Here is an 18,652-nt window from a genome sequence, read left to right on the forward strand (position 1 = left end):
AACATTATTTGTTTTAATTACCACTATGTGGCCATATTGGAAATCAGATCAGCACCATTTTTATTTATCACCAACTAAACATTTTTAAGTATTTAAGTAAAAATCCCATATTGATATGGCCATCCTCTATGATGTCCATATTTAATTCATTAATGATGACTAAATATTATAAAAGAAGTAGCAATAGTAAGAGTTTCAAGATGGCTGCTGTGGTAGTCATATTGGATGTCACATTGGCCCCATTTTCATTTGGGACCAACATCATAAAAAGTCTTTCATGAAACCTCACGTCCATATTACCATCCACTGAATAGTAGTGATAACAAGATTTTTATGATGGCCACCATACTTTTTTAGGGGCACCACTTTCATAGAGGACCAACTTGTCATAATAAAAATTATTAGAGTAAAAATTATACCAGTGGTCCCCAAACGTTTTGTGAACATTTGAGAGTTTATGAGAGAGCGGTGGGCACCAGCCATTACTACTAACAAGCAAACTATAATGTGCCTTTGCATACACATGGGGCTGATGTACCTTGTGAGTTTATGATGTTAAAATAATTTCCCTACTCATATTACATCCTTCATTTATTCATAATAACTTCTTTCCGTAAACCATAAGATTTATTACTAAATTTAGGAAACTAAAACATGGGCACCTAAAAAGCCATGGCTGGCACCATGGCACCTGCAGGCATCAAATTGGGGACCACTGGTATATACTGTAGGACAAGCATGTACAACCTACAGTCCACGACCTGATTTTATGCACTTGATTACATCATCGAGAACTGCTCTGGTGGTCTAGTGGCTAGAGCATCTGCCTTGGGTGCAAGAAGTTGTGGGTTCAAAGCCAGGCCGAGTCATACCAAAGATTTATAAAAATGGTACCATCAGATGCCTCGGTAGGTGCTCAGCATTAAGATTTTAGTGTTAGGACTGGTCAGCCTGGTGGTGTCAGGATAATGTGACTGGGTGGGACATCGTGCTACATGTCTGCAGCATGATGCCCCAGTGATAAACATCACTATAAGTTGCCACACTGCTGACATCATAGCAATATAACTTGAAAATTGTTAAAGCTACGTTAAAAATCCCAAATCACGCACAAATCATAGGGTGTGACTTTCAAAATTGTTCACCTGACCATGCCCTGGAGAAAGTTGTACATGCCTGATTTTGGACAGTGTACTTATTGTGTGGTTCCTGTTAATAATAGTATTGTCTAAATAAAATTGTTTTGCCATTTCTGGTTAACCACCTGAACAACTGTTGCTTAATGACAACTGATTTCTGAATATGATGTCCATTTAATGAGCCACAACCTAGTCAAAGTTGAGCCACAACGAAGTCAAAGTCATGAATGTAAACATTTTGTTTGACAGTAGCAGTCTGGGACTTTTTCTAGGTTCCTGTTGAAGTATAACATATAGGAATCCACTAAAGAGCAGCTACTATTCTCCATAGAGTTCATTCAGTAGCAGGCTCTGGTTAAAATTATTTTGATGTTAGTTTTGGCAAAGGGTGTTTGGAGGTTAAATGTGTCAAGAAGTTGCCTGTTACCTACTGGACACTTGGTGTAACCAATGCTCGCATGTATCCAGAAGCCAATCATAATGTGTTTAGAACATAACAATCATTCTTTGCTTTTCAACCAATGCTCGCACGTATCCAGAAGCCAATCATAATGTGTTTATAACATATGATCATTCTTTGCTTACAGCATCTTGTTGAAAGTCTTTCCCCATTTTATTTTGTCCAAAATTCTATCAAATAACCTAGATTTTGTTCACAAAAGATTCTTCCTGATTCAGTATGTGTTCTGTTTCATATTTTTCATACTGACTACAGTTATCCAAAACAATATCCCCATATACCAAAAGACAACTTGTCAAGATGAAATAAAGAATCTCCAATAAAGTTGTATAAATTCAAACTTCTTAATATATATATATATATCCATTTACTAGTTTTATTGTTATTTCCAGTATGTAAGTATGCCAAGATACGGATTCATCAAAATGTAAGCCCAAGAGTTTAAGAAAACATATTATAATAACCTCATCATTCACAAAAAGTGCTGGCTGTTATTTTTGAGATTTTCTGGACATGGTTCTTGTTATGTTTTGATCAAAATCGACTAACCATTGACTGGTCCACAAATTGACATTATGTAGGTCTTCAATCAGAACTTCAGCAGGCGTGGTTCGGTCATATACTCACAAATTGACATTATGTAGGTCTTCAATCAGAACTTTTTATTATATGCTCATTTTTTTTATTCAACCTAAGGTTTAATTATATAAACAAAATACACTACAAGAAACAACGTAAATGAATGAATGCCGTATTCCAAACTAAATACACAAGCGCAGATTTGACATTACAAAATGACATCATTATTAATGCGCATATAGCTCCGCCCAGATAAATTTGAACTTAGTCGCGCGGTCGACATAACTTTCGAAAGAAAATGGCGTGTCTAGTTAAAATTGAAATTTGCAGTCATATTGTGAATGACTGGGCATTGCAACGACTTTTCCATTTGATCTGGAGTGTTTACGTCTGCAAATGTGTTTCTGTTTCTGTCACTGAATATTTGAAATCATAACATTGGAAAAATATGAAGTCTTTAAATTGCAATTTTCAAAAAGACGCAATGGAATTTAATGTGCATTTCATTTTGAGTGCGGTAAGGAGGATGCAATTGCACTTATAATCGAAATTACAGCACACTTTCGAAATGTGTAATCCAGATTGAAAACCTATGACATGGCTCATGTAATTCGGATTAGCATAATTAAGAAAAAACATTTTGAGGAAATTCAGGATGTTAAACTGTAAGTATATTTTATTTTGCCATTCTTATCACCAGATAAAGAAAACAGTATATGCCTTGTTATTTGTAATGACTTAATCCGTCATTTATACAAGGTAGCTAGCCTAAATCTGTAACATTGTATCAACGCAAAATATCAAGACAGCTGGGCTTTTTTGCAGTCCACGAAACATGTTGTAGTTGATTCAGAAACAAATAAACAACCACAAGGTAAAGAGCCTCTTACGTGAGTGTACATGATTTGTTTACAAATCAAAAGTGCTGGCGTCTGAGTCCATTGTTTATTTACAAAAGAAAGTAGTTCCTTTATTCACGTGAATGCTATATGTGTATTGTCGCGCGCGTTCAGTATCGGGGCATATTGAACGATTCTGTCAATGTAAAGTTAACGGGGGAAAAAATGAGCATATAATAAATGATAATACTATGCACTGTATACCTTAATATATGGAGACCTCGCAGTAAGTTTTTATGGCTTCCATTAACAGTGCTGTTGTGAGGGATCACTATGTGTACATGCATCCTGAGTACTTATCACTGATGGATAAAGTAAGTCACTATATAGGTCATATTGACCTATAATAGTTACCTATATTCATTCTCTGATTACTAATTTTAATTTAGCTCCATTACTCTGACACACTTAGATGTACAGTCATTAAACTGGATAAGTGCATTCATTGCTAAGACTCTCATTGATACCATTAAAACATAAGTAACAGTGACCTACTGTTCTTCCTGTATGTTTTTGCCAGTGGTGGAGCTTTTTCAGAATTCATGTAGTAAAAGTAATTAATTTGAATTCATCTTTTCCCAATCCATGAATTTAAATACTGATGTAACTGTTATTTTTCACTAGACCATGCAAATTTATCCTCACAAAAATAAAGGAACTCACACTATACTGACAGATGATTTGTTTCAAAACATAAGCATATAATTGTCTCATGCAGATACGGAGCCAGTAGAAGAAGACACAGAAACCCAGAAGGAGAGGAAGAAGAAGAAGTACTGACTGGGCAAAGAGAAGCCAAAGAGGAAACACATGAACATGCTGAGGAGCCACAATCAGAAAAACATTCTAAAATGTCAACAGAGGTAGAACCCCAGAGTAGTGAAGGTAGGCCAGAAAATGAAGACTTGCCTGAGACACAGCAGAGTCAACTATCAGGGATTTCAGAGAAGAGCAAACCTCAGTTCCCAACATTGCAGACAGAGACTCTAGATAGTGTGCAGAAATCCATGACCATCCCCGAAGCTCCCAGACTGCCCACTCCTGACCGAAGAGTCAAAAATGGAAGGAACTATGTCCAACACTGCCCTGGTAATATGCAGGATTCTAAATCAAGAAAGATAAGTAAAGTCCATCATATGCACTGGTGTGGGATGGATCAATTCCACCAGAGGGTCAGAAATGTTGGGCAAAGGAACACTTTGTATCACACATTATAGATTTTGTCCCCCAAGTTGTAAGTGCAAATAGTAGCCCTAAACGAAATGGCAGATCATCAGTGCTGTTGTAAACTCATCAGTACAAATGTTTGCAATGAATACGTTACATTTGTCAAAATTAGCGTAAAAATTAAGTGTTGAAGAAAGAATTTGGTCAGTGCAATGACGTTGTTTGTTCCTCCATCTTTTTTACCTTACACACAATAATTTTTGTTAGACTGTGTAGCTAGATCAAACTTTGTGAATTGTTAATGTTTAAGGCCCAAATGAAATCTATTGACTTGGGACTCTTAAGTCAAAGATGAAAGTCACAGGAACTCAAGTAAGAAAATTGGTTTTGACACAGTTGTTTGTTCTAGACCTTATACGTTATCAATCCTTTGTGGATGGCTTGTATATCTATTAAGTATGAAATCTGCTTGTTTGGTTCAAAGTCATGGTCACCATTACTCAAAGAAGAAAATTGGTTTTCATAAAGGAACTTCAGTTTTAGCCAAGATAACTTGATTAAACTTTGGGGATGGCTTGCTCTTGGGCTAAGAAAGAAAACTTAATTTTGTAAGGTCAAAACGACAAATATCAAGGTCATAATAACTTTAATACGCAAAAAGTTTAGTTAAACACAATGAAACTTGACTCAGCTCTGTGGATGGCTTGCACTTTTGAGAAGAAATAGACCTTTTTGATTTTTGGCTCAAAAGATTCAAGGTCAAGGTCACTGAAACAAATTAGAAGAAGGGGCCCCGAGTGGCCGAGTGGTCTAAAGCGCTCTTCGTTACGGATCACTGCCATCTCACCTCTGTCTGCGTAGGTTCGAGGGTCGGTGGTTCTTTCCGGGGTTCTTCCTCCACCATTAATACTAGCCGCCATGTATAGCCTGTCGTGTGCTGAAAAATGGCGTTAAACCCTACAGCAACAACAAAAACAACAATTAATTACAAAAAAAAGCAATAAAATTTGATGATGACTTATTATTTGGCGATGAAAATAAGCTGTAGATGTTATGTTAGAAAACTTGAAGAAAAATAATAAGAATTGAGAAAATTGGTTTATACGTTGTAACTTGTATTCTTTATGATCGTCATACACCAGTTTATTCATAAATGGTTTGCCTTTGAAGCTAGGAATAAAACTGTTTCTTTTTGGATTAGAAAATCATGGTCAAGTCACTGTAACTCATCTGTTAATGCTTTCCAGAGTCAGACATGCCATGCTAGTTTCAATACACAGAACTATTCAACACAAAAAATAAGGCTGCAACATCGAAACAAAATCTTTAAATGTGTACATTTTATGCAATAAGAGAACACTGCCATTTAATTGAAAGTCACCCTAGTCACCCTAATCAGAGATTGTATTTAACTTTCTGTTTCCTGCCACAGCCTGAATTGACAAAAGAGAAGTATTTGCTTGCTTCACGTTATCTTTAACAAGTTCATTATGTCACTTTTAGATGTGACAGATGCAGCGTCAGTAAACAATAATTGAAGGTATACTAGTATCACAAACTTCTGCTTCATTTAGTTGTTGCCTCATGTAATGACTGCATTGGAGCTGTTGACTCATGTAATGACCTAAACTGAGCTGTTGATTCATGTAATGACCTAAATTGAGCATTGTAGTCATGTAATGACCTAAACTGAGCTGTTGACTCTTGTAATGACCTTAACTGAGCTGTTGACTCACTTAATGACCTAAATTGAGCCGTTGACTTGTGTAATGACCTAAACTGAGGTGTTTGCTCATGTAATGACCGCAATTGACTGTTTGCTCATGTAAATGTTGCAGCCATAACAGGAAATCAAATAATTTACAATTTATGGGTAGTTTTGTGTTATACTAATTAACCAACCATATAGATTCATTGGATGGAATCAGAAGGTCTCCTTCTTTGGAGGAATTTCATCTTTCAAAATCTTTGGTATGCTGCCTACTGTCTGTTACTCAGAATAGTTGTGTTTCTAACAATAAGGCACTTTCTGCATTTAGCTCTGCTGGCCATTGTTTGTTCTAATGATTACTACTAACAGACTGCATAGATCCAGATCTGATATTACATGAAGTGCCAGCAGATTTGGGTCTATGCAATTCGCAGTTGGACCTGGCTTGTAAGTTAGTACATATAATAACTAAAATTTAATCATGAGAGGAAATTATAAGTGAAAGTGGTTACCTTACTTGAAATACGTAGATAGTTTCTTTCTAACACTTCAATCAATACATGATCATTTAAACAGAAAGGACTCATTAAAGGTAATTGCTTAAATATATTTCTCAAAATATTTTTTGAATTATTTCATCAATTCCATGTTAAGATATTAAGAGAGGAAAATACTTGAAGATTATAATTAAGATTATATATATATGTTGAGGGGTATTTGTATTTATTATATATTTGATGAAATACTGAAACATATTGCTGGGAGAAAAATTATAACACCATATTGGAGATGCAACTTTTATCACAACAGTGGTGATATCACTTTTAGAACTACTTTATTTTTCCATTTAGGAAGTATATCTGCCCTTTTGTATACTATTCAGACCTGTATTTCCATCTTTATGCCTATTTAATTTTTTTCCTTTTTATATTCATTCTCTCTTTCTCTCTCCCACCATTCCTCTCACTCATTCTATCAGGATGAATAGGATCAGATCTTAAAATGTGTCAAGACTGTTGACCCTCTAGTACACATTTATGAAATCAGTAAGAAGGTGCCATCAAGCCCAGCCAACAGAAAGCAGGCTTCAAGTGTTAGTTTTTTTAATGAGTTTTCACATGAGTTAGGCAAATTGTCAGTGAATGAACTTGTTGGTATTCAATACTCATTGTCATCCATACAGAATAGTATACCTGTTTCACTCAGTGACAAATGGTGTACATATTTAAGGGAAACTATTGATTACATAAATAATAAAATTGTTTAAGTATCAATTTTAATTGTCATCACCCTCATAATCATGTCTGAAAAGGATGGAGAAACCATTGATTGATCAGTATCAATTGCAAACTGAACATAAGTGATAACCAAAAGTTGGTTGCAGCATCTGTTATTGAAACATACTGCAAGCTTGCCAGCACAGAAAAATTAATATCTTAATGCAAAATAATAAAAAAAAATACAAACCCAAATCCTTACAAGAAAACTCATAATAATTGCAATGTGTTGTTTAATGATGTTACACTCTAATATCTGTTGACCATTCTGTCATGTTTCTATAGCACCCCCCTTGCAGCAGTGTTGACTATCAGTCTGCACAAGAAGTGTGTCAGCAAAAATAAAAATCTCTTCATTTTCATATGAAAACATCTATTAATTTGACATGATACACAATCTGAAACATTATATGTACAGTCTAAATGTGTAAAAAAAATCACTGTTCTAACATTAGTTTAAAATTTCTGAAACTCTTTTTATCAATGTAATAATGCAGTCAAATAATCAATGCAAGTTTTTTGCCATAAAAATACATGTATCTAATGAAATGAAAATATAGTTTTTTGAGTAGATATAAGGAAATATTTCACTCATGAAGTGGAAATATTTTGTATTATAATAAGACAATACACTGTTTCCACTTCACTCATGAAACATCTTGTTGTGTCTGCTCAAAAAATGTAAAATATCTTCTATTTGCCAATGATCATAGACAAGGAAAAGGAATGTCAAAATTTTGCAAGTTATGTTCATCCATGGGAACATATTTAGCCTAGTATCATGTGAATCTGCCAATCTATCTGTATTCTCAATACTTTGTTTCTTTTCTCACCAACAGAATATGATCTGGTCATTTGGGCTTAACAGGAGTGTCCCAGTCCTTAACCTGACCGACAACACCAGGAAAGTTATAATGTACACTTGTGCTCATGTCGGAATTCTGTATGACTTTAAGAGCAACAGGCAACACATTCTACAGGGACATGTAAGAACATTTGATCACAGATAAATGTAACTTCTCATCAACATTCTGGCATGAAACATATTGATAGTTTGCTCTTATGAATCTTGCCCAGCAATTTTTCTGCTACATTCTTTCACTCATAAGGCATTTTCTCCATACATTGGATGTTATAATTGATTTGGATCAGCCAAACAAGAAAAATTAAATGAAATACATTTTGCAGCTATGACAGAAAACAAAATGTAGTCATTTATATATAGGTGCCATAACCATGCCATATCACGTGGAAGGATGTTTTGAACCAAGATACTTGATATTTAGGGCCATTGTGGATGTGCACATCAGTTCTAGAGATTGTTACCAAAATCTTCAGGTGGGTCATTGTTGATGTGCACATCAGTTCTGGATTTTGTTAGCATAATCTTCAGATGGGTCATTGTGGATGTGCACGTCAGTTCTAGAGATTGTTACCAAAATCTTCAGGTGGGCCATTGTGGATGTGCACATCAGTTTTAGAGATTGTTACCAAAATCTTCAGGTGGGTCATTGTTGATGTGCACATCAGTTCTAGAGATTGTTACCAAAATCTTCAGGTGGGCCATTGTGGATGTGCACATCAGTTCTAGAGATTGTTACCAAAATCTTCAGGTGGGTCATTGTTGATGTGCACATCAGTTCTAGAGATTGTTACCACAATCTTTAGGTGGGTCATTGTGGATGTGCACATCAGTTCTAGAGATTGTTACCAAAATCTTCAGGTGGGTCATTGTGGATGTGCACATCAGTTCTAGAGATTGTTACCAAAATCTTCAGGTGGGTCATTGTTGATGTGCATATCAGTTCTAGAGATTGTTACCAAAATCTTCAGGTGGGTCATTGTTGATGTGCACATCAGTTCTAGAGATTGTTACCAAAATCTTCAGGTGGGCCATTGTGGATGTGCACATCAGTTCTAGAGATTGTTACCAAAATCTTCAGGTGGGCCATTGTGGATGTACACATCAGTTTTAGAGATTGTTACCAATATCTTCAGGTGGGCCATTGTCGATGTGCACATCAGTTCTAGAGATTGTTACCAAAATCTTCAGGTGGATCATTGTTGATGTGCACATCAGTTCTAGAGATTGTTACCAAAATCTTCAGGTGGACCATTGTGGATGTGCACATCAGTTCTAGAGATTGTTACCAAAATCTTCAGGTCTGTCATTGTTGATGTGCACATCAGTTCTAGAGATTGTTACCACAGTCTTCGGGTGGGCCATTGTGGATGTGCACATCAGTTCCAGAGATTGTTACCAAATCTTCAGGTGGGTCATTTTCGATGTGCACATCAGTTCTAGAGATTGTTACCAAAATCTTCAGGTGGGTCATTGTCGATGTGCACATCAGCTCTAGAGATTGTTACCAAAATCTTCAGGTGGGTCCTTGTGGATGTGCACATCAGTTCTAGAGACTGTTACCAAAAGCTTCAGGTGGGCCACTGTGGATGTGTACATCAGTTCTAGAGATTGTTACCAAAATCTTCAGGTGGGCCATTGTGGATGTGCACATCAGTTCTAGAGATTGTTACCAAAATTTTCAGGTGGGTCATTGTTGATGTGCACATCAGTTCTAGAGATTGTTACCAAAATCTTCAGGTGGGCCATTGTGGATGTGCACATCAGTTCTAGAGATTGTTACCAAAATCTTCAGGTGGGTCATTGTTGATGTGCACATCAGTTCTAGAGATTGTTACCAAAATCTTCAGGTGGATCATTGTTGATGTGCACATCAGTTCTAGAAAGAAATGATGTTTCCATTTTGTAATACTTCCTCCAGTGTGACTTATTCACATTTTAACACAAATTTGACTGAATAAATGTATGCATATATCTTCAGTCCAGCCCGGTCTACTGTACATTTGTAAGTGAGGAAAAGAGGTGGCTTGCTACCGCAGACAAGGGGAAAGACAGCATGGTTATAGTGTGGGACACATTCACAGTAATTTCTGCCTCACTTGTATTGCCAGGTGGTGAGACATAGGTACCATATTTGCCATGTATAATGTACACTAAAATAAACATCATAGAACTAGCTTGGTTATAGTATACCACATCAGGGATGCAGAAATCCACTCTGTATTGTCCAAGTCAGAAATTTGTACTTATGGATGAGCAACTTTTGCAAGGTTACTTGTCCTTGGAAAAGTAAACTGTGGCTTGTGACTTGAAAGGACAGTAGTTCCCATTTTGTCTGAGCAATGTTTACACAAGTACCATTCATATTTACCAGTAAGTACCAAATGGGTGCTTGTATATTTACATAGTGCATGCTGAAATTTATTGATTAGGGCTCAAACCAGAAGCAGCTTCTATCGATACAACCAATGGAAACAGACAGTACTGGTTGAGGCAACATCTTTTGATGGTTACTTCAGAATGAACTTCATTGGCTGGAGGGTAGGTCTTCCCCAAGGAATATGTTGTTTTGAACCAGTCACCGGGCTCTTTGAAACCATTATGTGTGATTACAATGACTACTCCTGGGAATGTATCTGGATGGATAATATTCTGATAAAGCTAGGGCCAAATGGTGAAAAGTTGAATGAAAAGTCAACAAAACATGCTAAAGCTGAACTTGACTATGACAGGGAATACGATGAAAAAAGAAAACTGAAGCTTACAGATTCTTGGCTTTAGAAGTTTCTTTGGCTCAAGGCTAATGAAGATTCATCATTTACATCTTGTAATATATATAAGAGATACCCCTCAACTGTAGACAACACCAGTTTATTGTTTGTAGGACAGGTTATCACAGTGAAAACCCACGGATTAATGCACCAAAAATGTGGAAAGCACAAAACATAATGGTAAAATAAAGGTCCTAAACAAGCCATCTCATGCATAGCCAAGCAGCTGAGTTCTCAACCCGAAGCACATGCCAGTCTGAACCTAAGCCAGTTGATGTAAACTTTCTACAGAATGTCTTTGATAAAATTGCGGACAGTAATGTCAGGGCAAAAGCAAAGTAGGACATTGCTTCTGAACAGTATTTTATTCAGTAATCAGTGTGGACTGATGTGTGTTTGTGACTGTTTAATTTTTTTCAGAGTTAATTGCTTCCTTATTTTCATTGTCAACACATTGACTTAACAAATTACTTAAAGGTATGCATAAACTTGATTGGTTTCTCACCTCTGTGGTTGAAGTATACCTTTAACAGAAAAAAATAAGACAAGTTGAAGTATCATATTTTACATGTCACAGTTCCATACTGCATTCATTTAAATGTTCAGCTTAATACAAGTAAATATTTTAACAGTCCTTCATCCACTATATTTTTTAACTATGAAAATGTGGACAAGTGAGTCTTTTATATGGACAAGTAAACGTTTTAGTTTACTTGCCTATGGACAACTTGATTTTGACAAAATTTCTGCATCCCTGCACATATATAAAGTGTAGTTTGTTGTCTCACCTGCATTGGCACCATACTGGCTTGTGTTTGATGCAGCATACACCCGGCATGGTTGTAGTGTGGTACACATACTCAAGGTAGTATTTGTCTAACTGTTAGATGGTAAGGCATTATTACCATACTTACAGATGTATAACATATACAACTGCAGATGGCATAGACCCAGCACAGCTGTAATGTGGGACACATATACAGGGTAATATTCATCTAATTGTTAGTTAGTAAGACATTTGGCATAGATGCAGCACAGCTGTAGTGTGGGACACATATACAGGCTAATATTTATCTATTTGTTAGTTAGTAAGACATTTGGCATAGACCCAGCACAGCTGCAGTGTGGGACACACATACAGGGTAATATTTATCTGTTAGTAAAACATATAGCATAGACCCAGCACAGCAATAGTGTGGGACATACATACAGGGTAATATTTATCTAATTGTTAGTAAATCATTTTGGCATAGACGCAGCACAGCTGCAGTGTGGAACACACTTACATGGTAATATTTATCTAATTGTTAGTAAATCATTTGGCATAGACCCATCACAGCTGTAGTGTGGGACACATATACATGGTAATATTTATCTAATTGTTAGTAAATCATTTGGCATAGACCCATCACAGCTGTAGTGTGGGACACACATACAGGGTAATATTTATCTAATTGTTAGTTAGTAAGACATTTGGCACAGACCCAGCACAGCTTTAGTGTGGGACATATATACAGGGTAATATTTTATTCTAATTTTTGGATGTTAAAATGTTTGGCATAGACCTAGCATGGCTATAGTGTGGGACACATACATAGGGTAGAATTTGTCTAATTGTCAGATAATTATAGCCTAATAAAATCACCTTTGACTGATCTGAATGCAGTTATGCATATATTCTATTTTGCAGAATTCCTCTTCAAACAATCTTTGAATTAAGCAAAGATGGAGGAGTTGTTTCCATGGCAATGACTCCAAATGCCAGATATCTAGCAACACTCAGTGCTGCGAAGAAACAGGTGATACTTTTTTATATATCACAGGATATTAAAAAGTTACTTATTTTGATAATCTTTAAATATTTTAGAAATGTGAAACAGCAAGAAAACACTAACCATGATAGACAATAAATCCTAAGAATTTCTGTAAGATATATAGTTTACAGTGTTTGCATACATTATACCTAGCTCAAGAAAGATTAAATTTTGTCTGCTATCATTTGTTAAACATTCTCAGGCTTTTCACTGAATAGCACCAGCCGATCTCATATTTGCTGAACATAATTATTTTCTTATTGTTTTTAGTTGCTTGAATGTATCCTCTGGACATTAAAGTTTATTCAGGGTTGACATAGGTAGAGCTTATGTCCATGTCCCTTAACATTGTAGATTGGGTGATACAGAAATCATAATGCTCTTAATAACCTTTCATTAAGTGTCCACCTCTCATCAACTGTATTGATTTTTCCCTTTCTTAAACATTATTTTTGTGTACTTTGATCTATAGATTACAATCTTCTGTTCTTTTTCTTCTTCCCCTTCTTTTTGTGTTCACCTTTTGCTCTGCCTTCTGCAACATCTTTCAATTCTTTGTCTGCTCATCCTTTCCCACTTTTTCCTCTTCTCTGCTCTCATTCTCTTCCTCTTTATCTTCCTCTTCTAATTATATCAAGGACTGTGAAAGATCTCTACAGACAAATCAGATCAATTTAAGGGCACAGCAGACAACAGTTTGTATCCGTTTTGTATTGCAGGTATTGACTCTTTGGAACTGGACTGTAGATGGAGAGACACCCATGTGTACAGTTGAGCTGAAACCAGAATTTGGAATACAGGTAAGGATTTAGTTTTAAGTTTCCACATCACATGAGAAAAATGTGCCACAGAAGTTTCAAGAATTTTTTTTTTACAAATTCTCTCATATACATTTTTATATTTTTGAAATGTTACTTTATTCTAGCCATCATCCATTTGTATAAATAGGATTTTGCAACACGTGTATACAACAGCTGAGAACTATATATGTTTACATCATATTCATGTATTGTATTTATGTGCATATAAGTATGATCCAACAGCAAACAACACAGACCCAGATCTGCCATTGCATAATGTGCCAGCAGATCTGGGTCTGTGTGGTCTGTTAAGAGTAACCAGTAGAACAAACAACATAGACCTTGATCTGCCATTGTATAATGTGCCAGCAGATCTGGGTCTGTGTGGTCTGTTAGGAGTAACCACTAGAACAAACAACATAAACCCTAATCTGTCAGCACATTATGTGATGGTAGATCAGTGTCTGTGTCATTTGCAGTTGGATCTGACATATATGAGTATATATGTATGGTACCAAAATTTCATACTGTGTGCTTTTTTAATATTATAATTTTAAAATTATCTTTTTTTTAAAACTAAAATTAGGGACAGTCTTTAATGATTTGAGGATGTTGATGGTGATTTTTGTATTTAATGATTTGAGGATGTTGTGTTTTTCTATTTAATTATTTGAGGACATTAATGGTGGTTTTTTCTGTATTATGTTTTGAAGATATTAATAGTGACTTTTAAATTCAACAATTTGATGATGTCAGTGATGGTTTTGCTATGTATTGATTTGAATACATTATTGGTGGTTATCACATGAACAAAATGAGGATGTGAATGATGGTTTTTCTGTATAACAAGTTTAGGACATTGACGATGGTTTTACGATCACAAACAATATAAGATATCAAGCAAAAAGCCATTGAGTTCCACAGTGTTTAAAACTGTAGTTTCTGAAACCCTACAGAAGGTCATTATGGTCTAAGTGTACTTTACAAACATTTTAACTGAACATAGTGTTTGCCTTCACTGCATCAGATCACCCTTCTCAAGCTTTGTTTGGAACATAATGTTTGTGTTTGGTTTATCAAATTACACTTCTGGACATTTCAAGTGCATGTTTTCATGTTGACAATACCATAGCATGATATTTTGTTACAGCTTACTGCAAATTGGTCTAGCTTACAGAAATTGTTTTTGTTCACAGCCTTAATGAGAAGGTCTTGTTGGCAGGTCTAACATTTACAGTACATCATGTATGTTGAATAAATATTTAATTGATTTCAAAATATTGAAATGATAAAAACGTGTTCACTTGCCTTTTACTTGTAAGTTTCAATAAACTAAACAAAAGTAGTTTTCCTAAAGTTGTTTTATTGTTACACTTTTAGCAAAGTTGTCTAATCTAATGAGAGATGTGTTGATCCATTCTCATTTTCTTTTTGTTTAAAGATTTTATTTAAATAATTTTGTATTATGTCCATATTTTATTCCAATTTAAAATTTCATCTTCTTCAGTCCTGAAGATATCCACTGTTTGGTGACAAACAGTGACTCTCAAGTGATATTTTATGAGTGGGTGAGTATGAAATGCAGCCTTTGATATACCATACATGCTCGCACATAATCAGATTCAATTGGAAACTGCATAGACACACATCTGTCAGTGTATTATGCAGCAGCAAATCTGGTCAGTTTTCATGGAGTAATCTGTAGAATAAACAACATAGGCCCTAATCTGCCAGTGCTTTATACGATGGCAAATTTTGGGTCTATGTTGTTTTGCAGTTAAACCCAACTTATACATGATATGCATACCTTGTTTTAGAAAGTCAGAATTATTTTAATAATTTTCTCTATGAGTTACAAAAATTTTAATGAATTCATTACATTTCATGCTATAAACTTCAGGCCTCAAATCTAGAATATTCCAATGATGATACTATCTCAGCAGGATACTGCATCATACTTCAGTTTCCCATGACCGTTCAAGCTTCAAAAAAGGCATACACTGTCAGTTACACTTCCCAAACGGCTAACAACATTGTTTTGCCTACTCTGGCAATTCCAAGCCAGTGAAAGAAAATCACTGTAAGTTAGATTACTACTGATATCTGTATACATTTGAACAAATTAAAAGAGAGTGATAGCTAGACCATATGTTTTCTGGAAATTTTGATATTCCTACATCTGTTTAGCATAAACATTGCTTTAATGTTCAAACTACACATAAATTATTTTTGAAGCTGTACAATTTGCAGAGAGAAAATATCTTTTGATCTATTGGTTTTTGAGGTGACATAAATGTAGTAATGAATGCTATAGGCTAGGCACTAGTTTCACCGAATTTCTCAAAATTCTTCCTCAAATAGAGATTTATATCTCGCTTATCAGACAATGTTATTATTATGCACCTCTCCCTCGATAACTTGCTCAGGGTCCCAAAACACAGACTGCACTATAAGCAAAGGTGCGAGTTACCGAGGGCCCTCCGAAAAAACCTGCTAAACATCCAGAAAACCATGGGGTGGGTGGGGGAGGTTAACTGGCTTTTTTAATGGATGATTCCTCATTTTATAATCGATTCTAGAAAAATTGTCAATAAAGTGGTTTTTCCGATGGAGTTGTTTGTTATTCTCTATGAATTACATTTATTTTCAAAATGCCCAACATCTGAAAGATCGATAACATGATCCCAGCTGGTTTCAACAACCAAACACGGTACTCAAAAACATTCTTCTATTACGTCAAAGCTTTTTTTTTGTTGTGTTGATTACTCTGGTTCCCAGAGTAATGTATAATAGTTTTTTATGAAAATAGGTGTCTCCAAAGTAGGGAACCAGACTAACTGTTGATACACTAACAAACAAGATTCCTTTTTATTAAAAACATGCAACATTTATTTTGTGAGACAATCGTCTACGTTGAAACTCAATTTTTGTATTTTTCAATTAATAAAATATTGATGCCATAATTTCATTGCAAGTAATAGTGAAACTTCTTATCACCCTTGCGGATATCTCAATGTGTGAATTCAGGAATTCTCTGAAACTTGTTTTTACCACAATGGTCCGTATCTGTGAAGAAAGCTCTTTCTTTTACAAAGTACCCATTTCGCTAGGTTGCCTTGCTATCTTTAATCACAGTTATGATTGAGTAGGTCAATTTAAGATAGTTTAATTAGATTACTTACACAATAAAATTTATAACAGTGTCTGATTGATCAACTGAAATGAGTTACCTGACATAGAAAGGGGTAACTGATTGTTAAGCATGTAGGATTTGTAGGGCTTTTATTTTTTTTTATATTCCATGTCCTTTATTTGATTCAAAAGATTTAATTAGCATGATAATAGAAAAGGGGGCCTGCTTTTTATTTAGTGCAACAATACAACAAATGCTTCCTCTAGTCTGATATAAAACACAGTGGGCACTTAATTAGGTTCTCAGAGAAATGCTCCCGGACATAGCTTTACAGTAGATTGACACATTTTGTTTAATTACAAGAGGATACATTGCATATATGATGATTACACTTAAAAGGAACCAAAAGACAGAACTAAAACACAAATTTCAATTGATAATTTTTTATATTTATTTGGTATTTATCTATCAAAGTACTGCCTCTACTAGGCATACGTGACATTTTCATTGATTGAAATGTCTTTGAATTTCATTAATTGCGGTGTACTAAGAATGTTGTTTGAAAAAAATGTAACAAATTATATGACTTCTTATTAAAAGTTGATATTTCATAATGTTTATTACAATTTCCAGGTACTATCTACCATTTTCGACGTAAAACGAGCAATATATCAAAGTTTCCATTACCAATTTTAATCACTATTTTCTTCAAGTTCAACAAATAGGGTATTTTCTGGTTTAAAAAATGGGTTCATGAGTTTTCAGGGCATGAGTTATCTAGTGGAAAGGATGAAAAATAATTCTTTTATTTTAAATTTGTATACATCACGGAATCCTTCTACTCTTGAAAAGGGAGTTGAGGAATTCCTTAATTTGTAGGAAATCCTCAAATATGGTAATGTAGATACCTTCATTGATCTAATTTTGTTTATCTGCTATTCCAAAATGTAATACTTGTATAGTTTATACAAAATATGTTTATCTATGATTGCTGATTAGTTTTTATGACAAATGTTCCGGATGAAAGTTATCATTGCTTTGGACTTATACAATGGTGGCTGGGAACCCATTTGGGTCTAGACAAGAGAATGTTGGGTTTAATTATTACCAGTGCAAAGAGTAGTACTAATGTTTTCCAATATGTGGTGCATAATATTCAGTATGTTTACACTCGATCACTCCTACTGGTTGGCCTCATCTAAAAATATCCATGTACTTTCAGACACATTTTTTTGCATGTATTTCCAGGGATTTTTATATCAAAATCTTATGTGAACAGTGATAGATGAGCAAGCAAAGAACACCTGAATATTTGGCATTTAAACATAAGCATTTTCAGATTCTGCAATAGGACACATATAGCTGAAATAGTTCAATCAATATGACCCATATTACTCATACTTTAAGTGAACTCAAGATATTATGACAAAAAATAACTATTTTATGCCTGCCTAATGATCAGTGAAAAATCCATAGTTGCCTAAAATGTGACAAGAAAGTTTGAGTTGGACAGTTTAAGAAGTTTAGGGAAACTGGAGTCAGGTTCTTTTTATATTTGTTCAAAATTTAATTTTATTACATTTTTCAAGAGATTGAGCTTTTTAATGTAGGTACCATGATTGAAATAAATTATATATATCACAATAGTTATATCAATTATCTTTGTTGGCTTTTAGCACTACAATGGACTTGTACTATAGATTGCAAGTACTTAAATTTTTAAAACATATGGAAATTCGGCTTCTAATGAGTGTAACATTCAAAGGAAGGCTTCAAATTTTGTAAGCTCTTGACCTTGACCTCTATCTGTGGGCCTGATGGGCCACCTACTTGCTTTAGGATGTATTCCATTATGATGATCCAACCGAGAAGGACTTGGACTTTTTAAATGACTGGAGCTGATATACGGTTAAATTGAAATTATTTAAGGTAGTTTACCCTGTTTGAACTTGTCTTCTTTTGTCCTTATTTGGGAGTTTTTTAAATTTTTATCAGTCATTGTGAGTATTCATATGCAAGGAATAGTGAATAAAACTGGAA

General features: G+C 34.9%; 1 protein-coding gene across 1 annotated transcript in view; it reads right to left on the reverse strand.

The window, feature by feature from the left end:
• Positions 1-4,873: 4,873 nt before the first annotated feature.
• Positions 4,874-18,652, reverse strand: part of LOC149777015 (neural-cadherin-like) — a 149,821-nt gene continuing 136,042 nt past the window's right edge. The window contains exons 33-34 of the mRNA XM_089941765.1: positions 13,200-13,455; positions 4,874-5,201 (exon numbers count right to left, since the gene is read on the reverse strand). Coding sequence (XP_089797891.1) covers positions 13,354-13,455 — 102 coding nt within the window. The 3' untranslated portion in view covers positions 4,874-5,201; positions 13,200-13,353. The remainder of the gene's footprint in view (positions 5,202-13,199; positions 13,456-18,652) is intronic.

This window comes from Sinohyriopsis cumingii, chromosome 18 (assembly GCF_028554795.1).
Source record: "Sinohyriopsis cumingii isolate HCF-2022 chromosome 18, ASM2855479v2, whole genome shotgun sequence".
NCBI lineage: Eukaryota > Metazoa > Mollusca > Bivalvia > Unionida > Unionidae > Sinohyriopsis > Sinohyriopsis cumingii.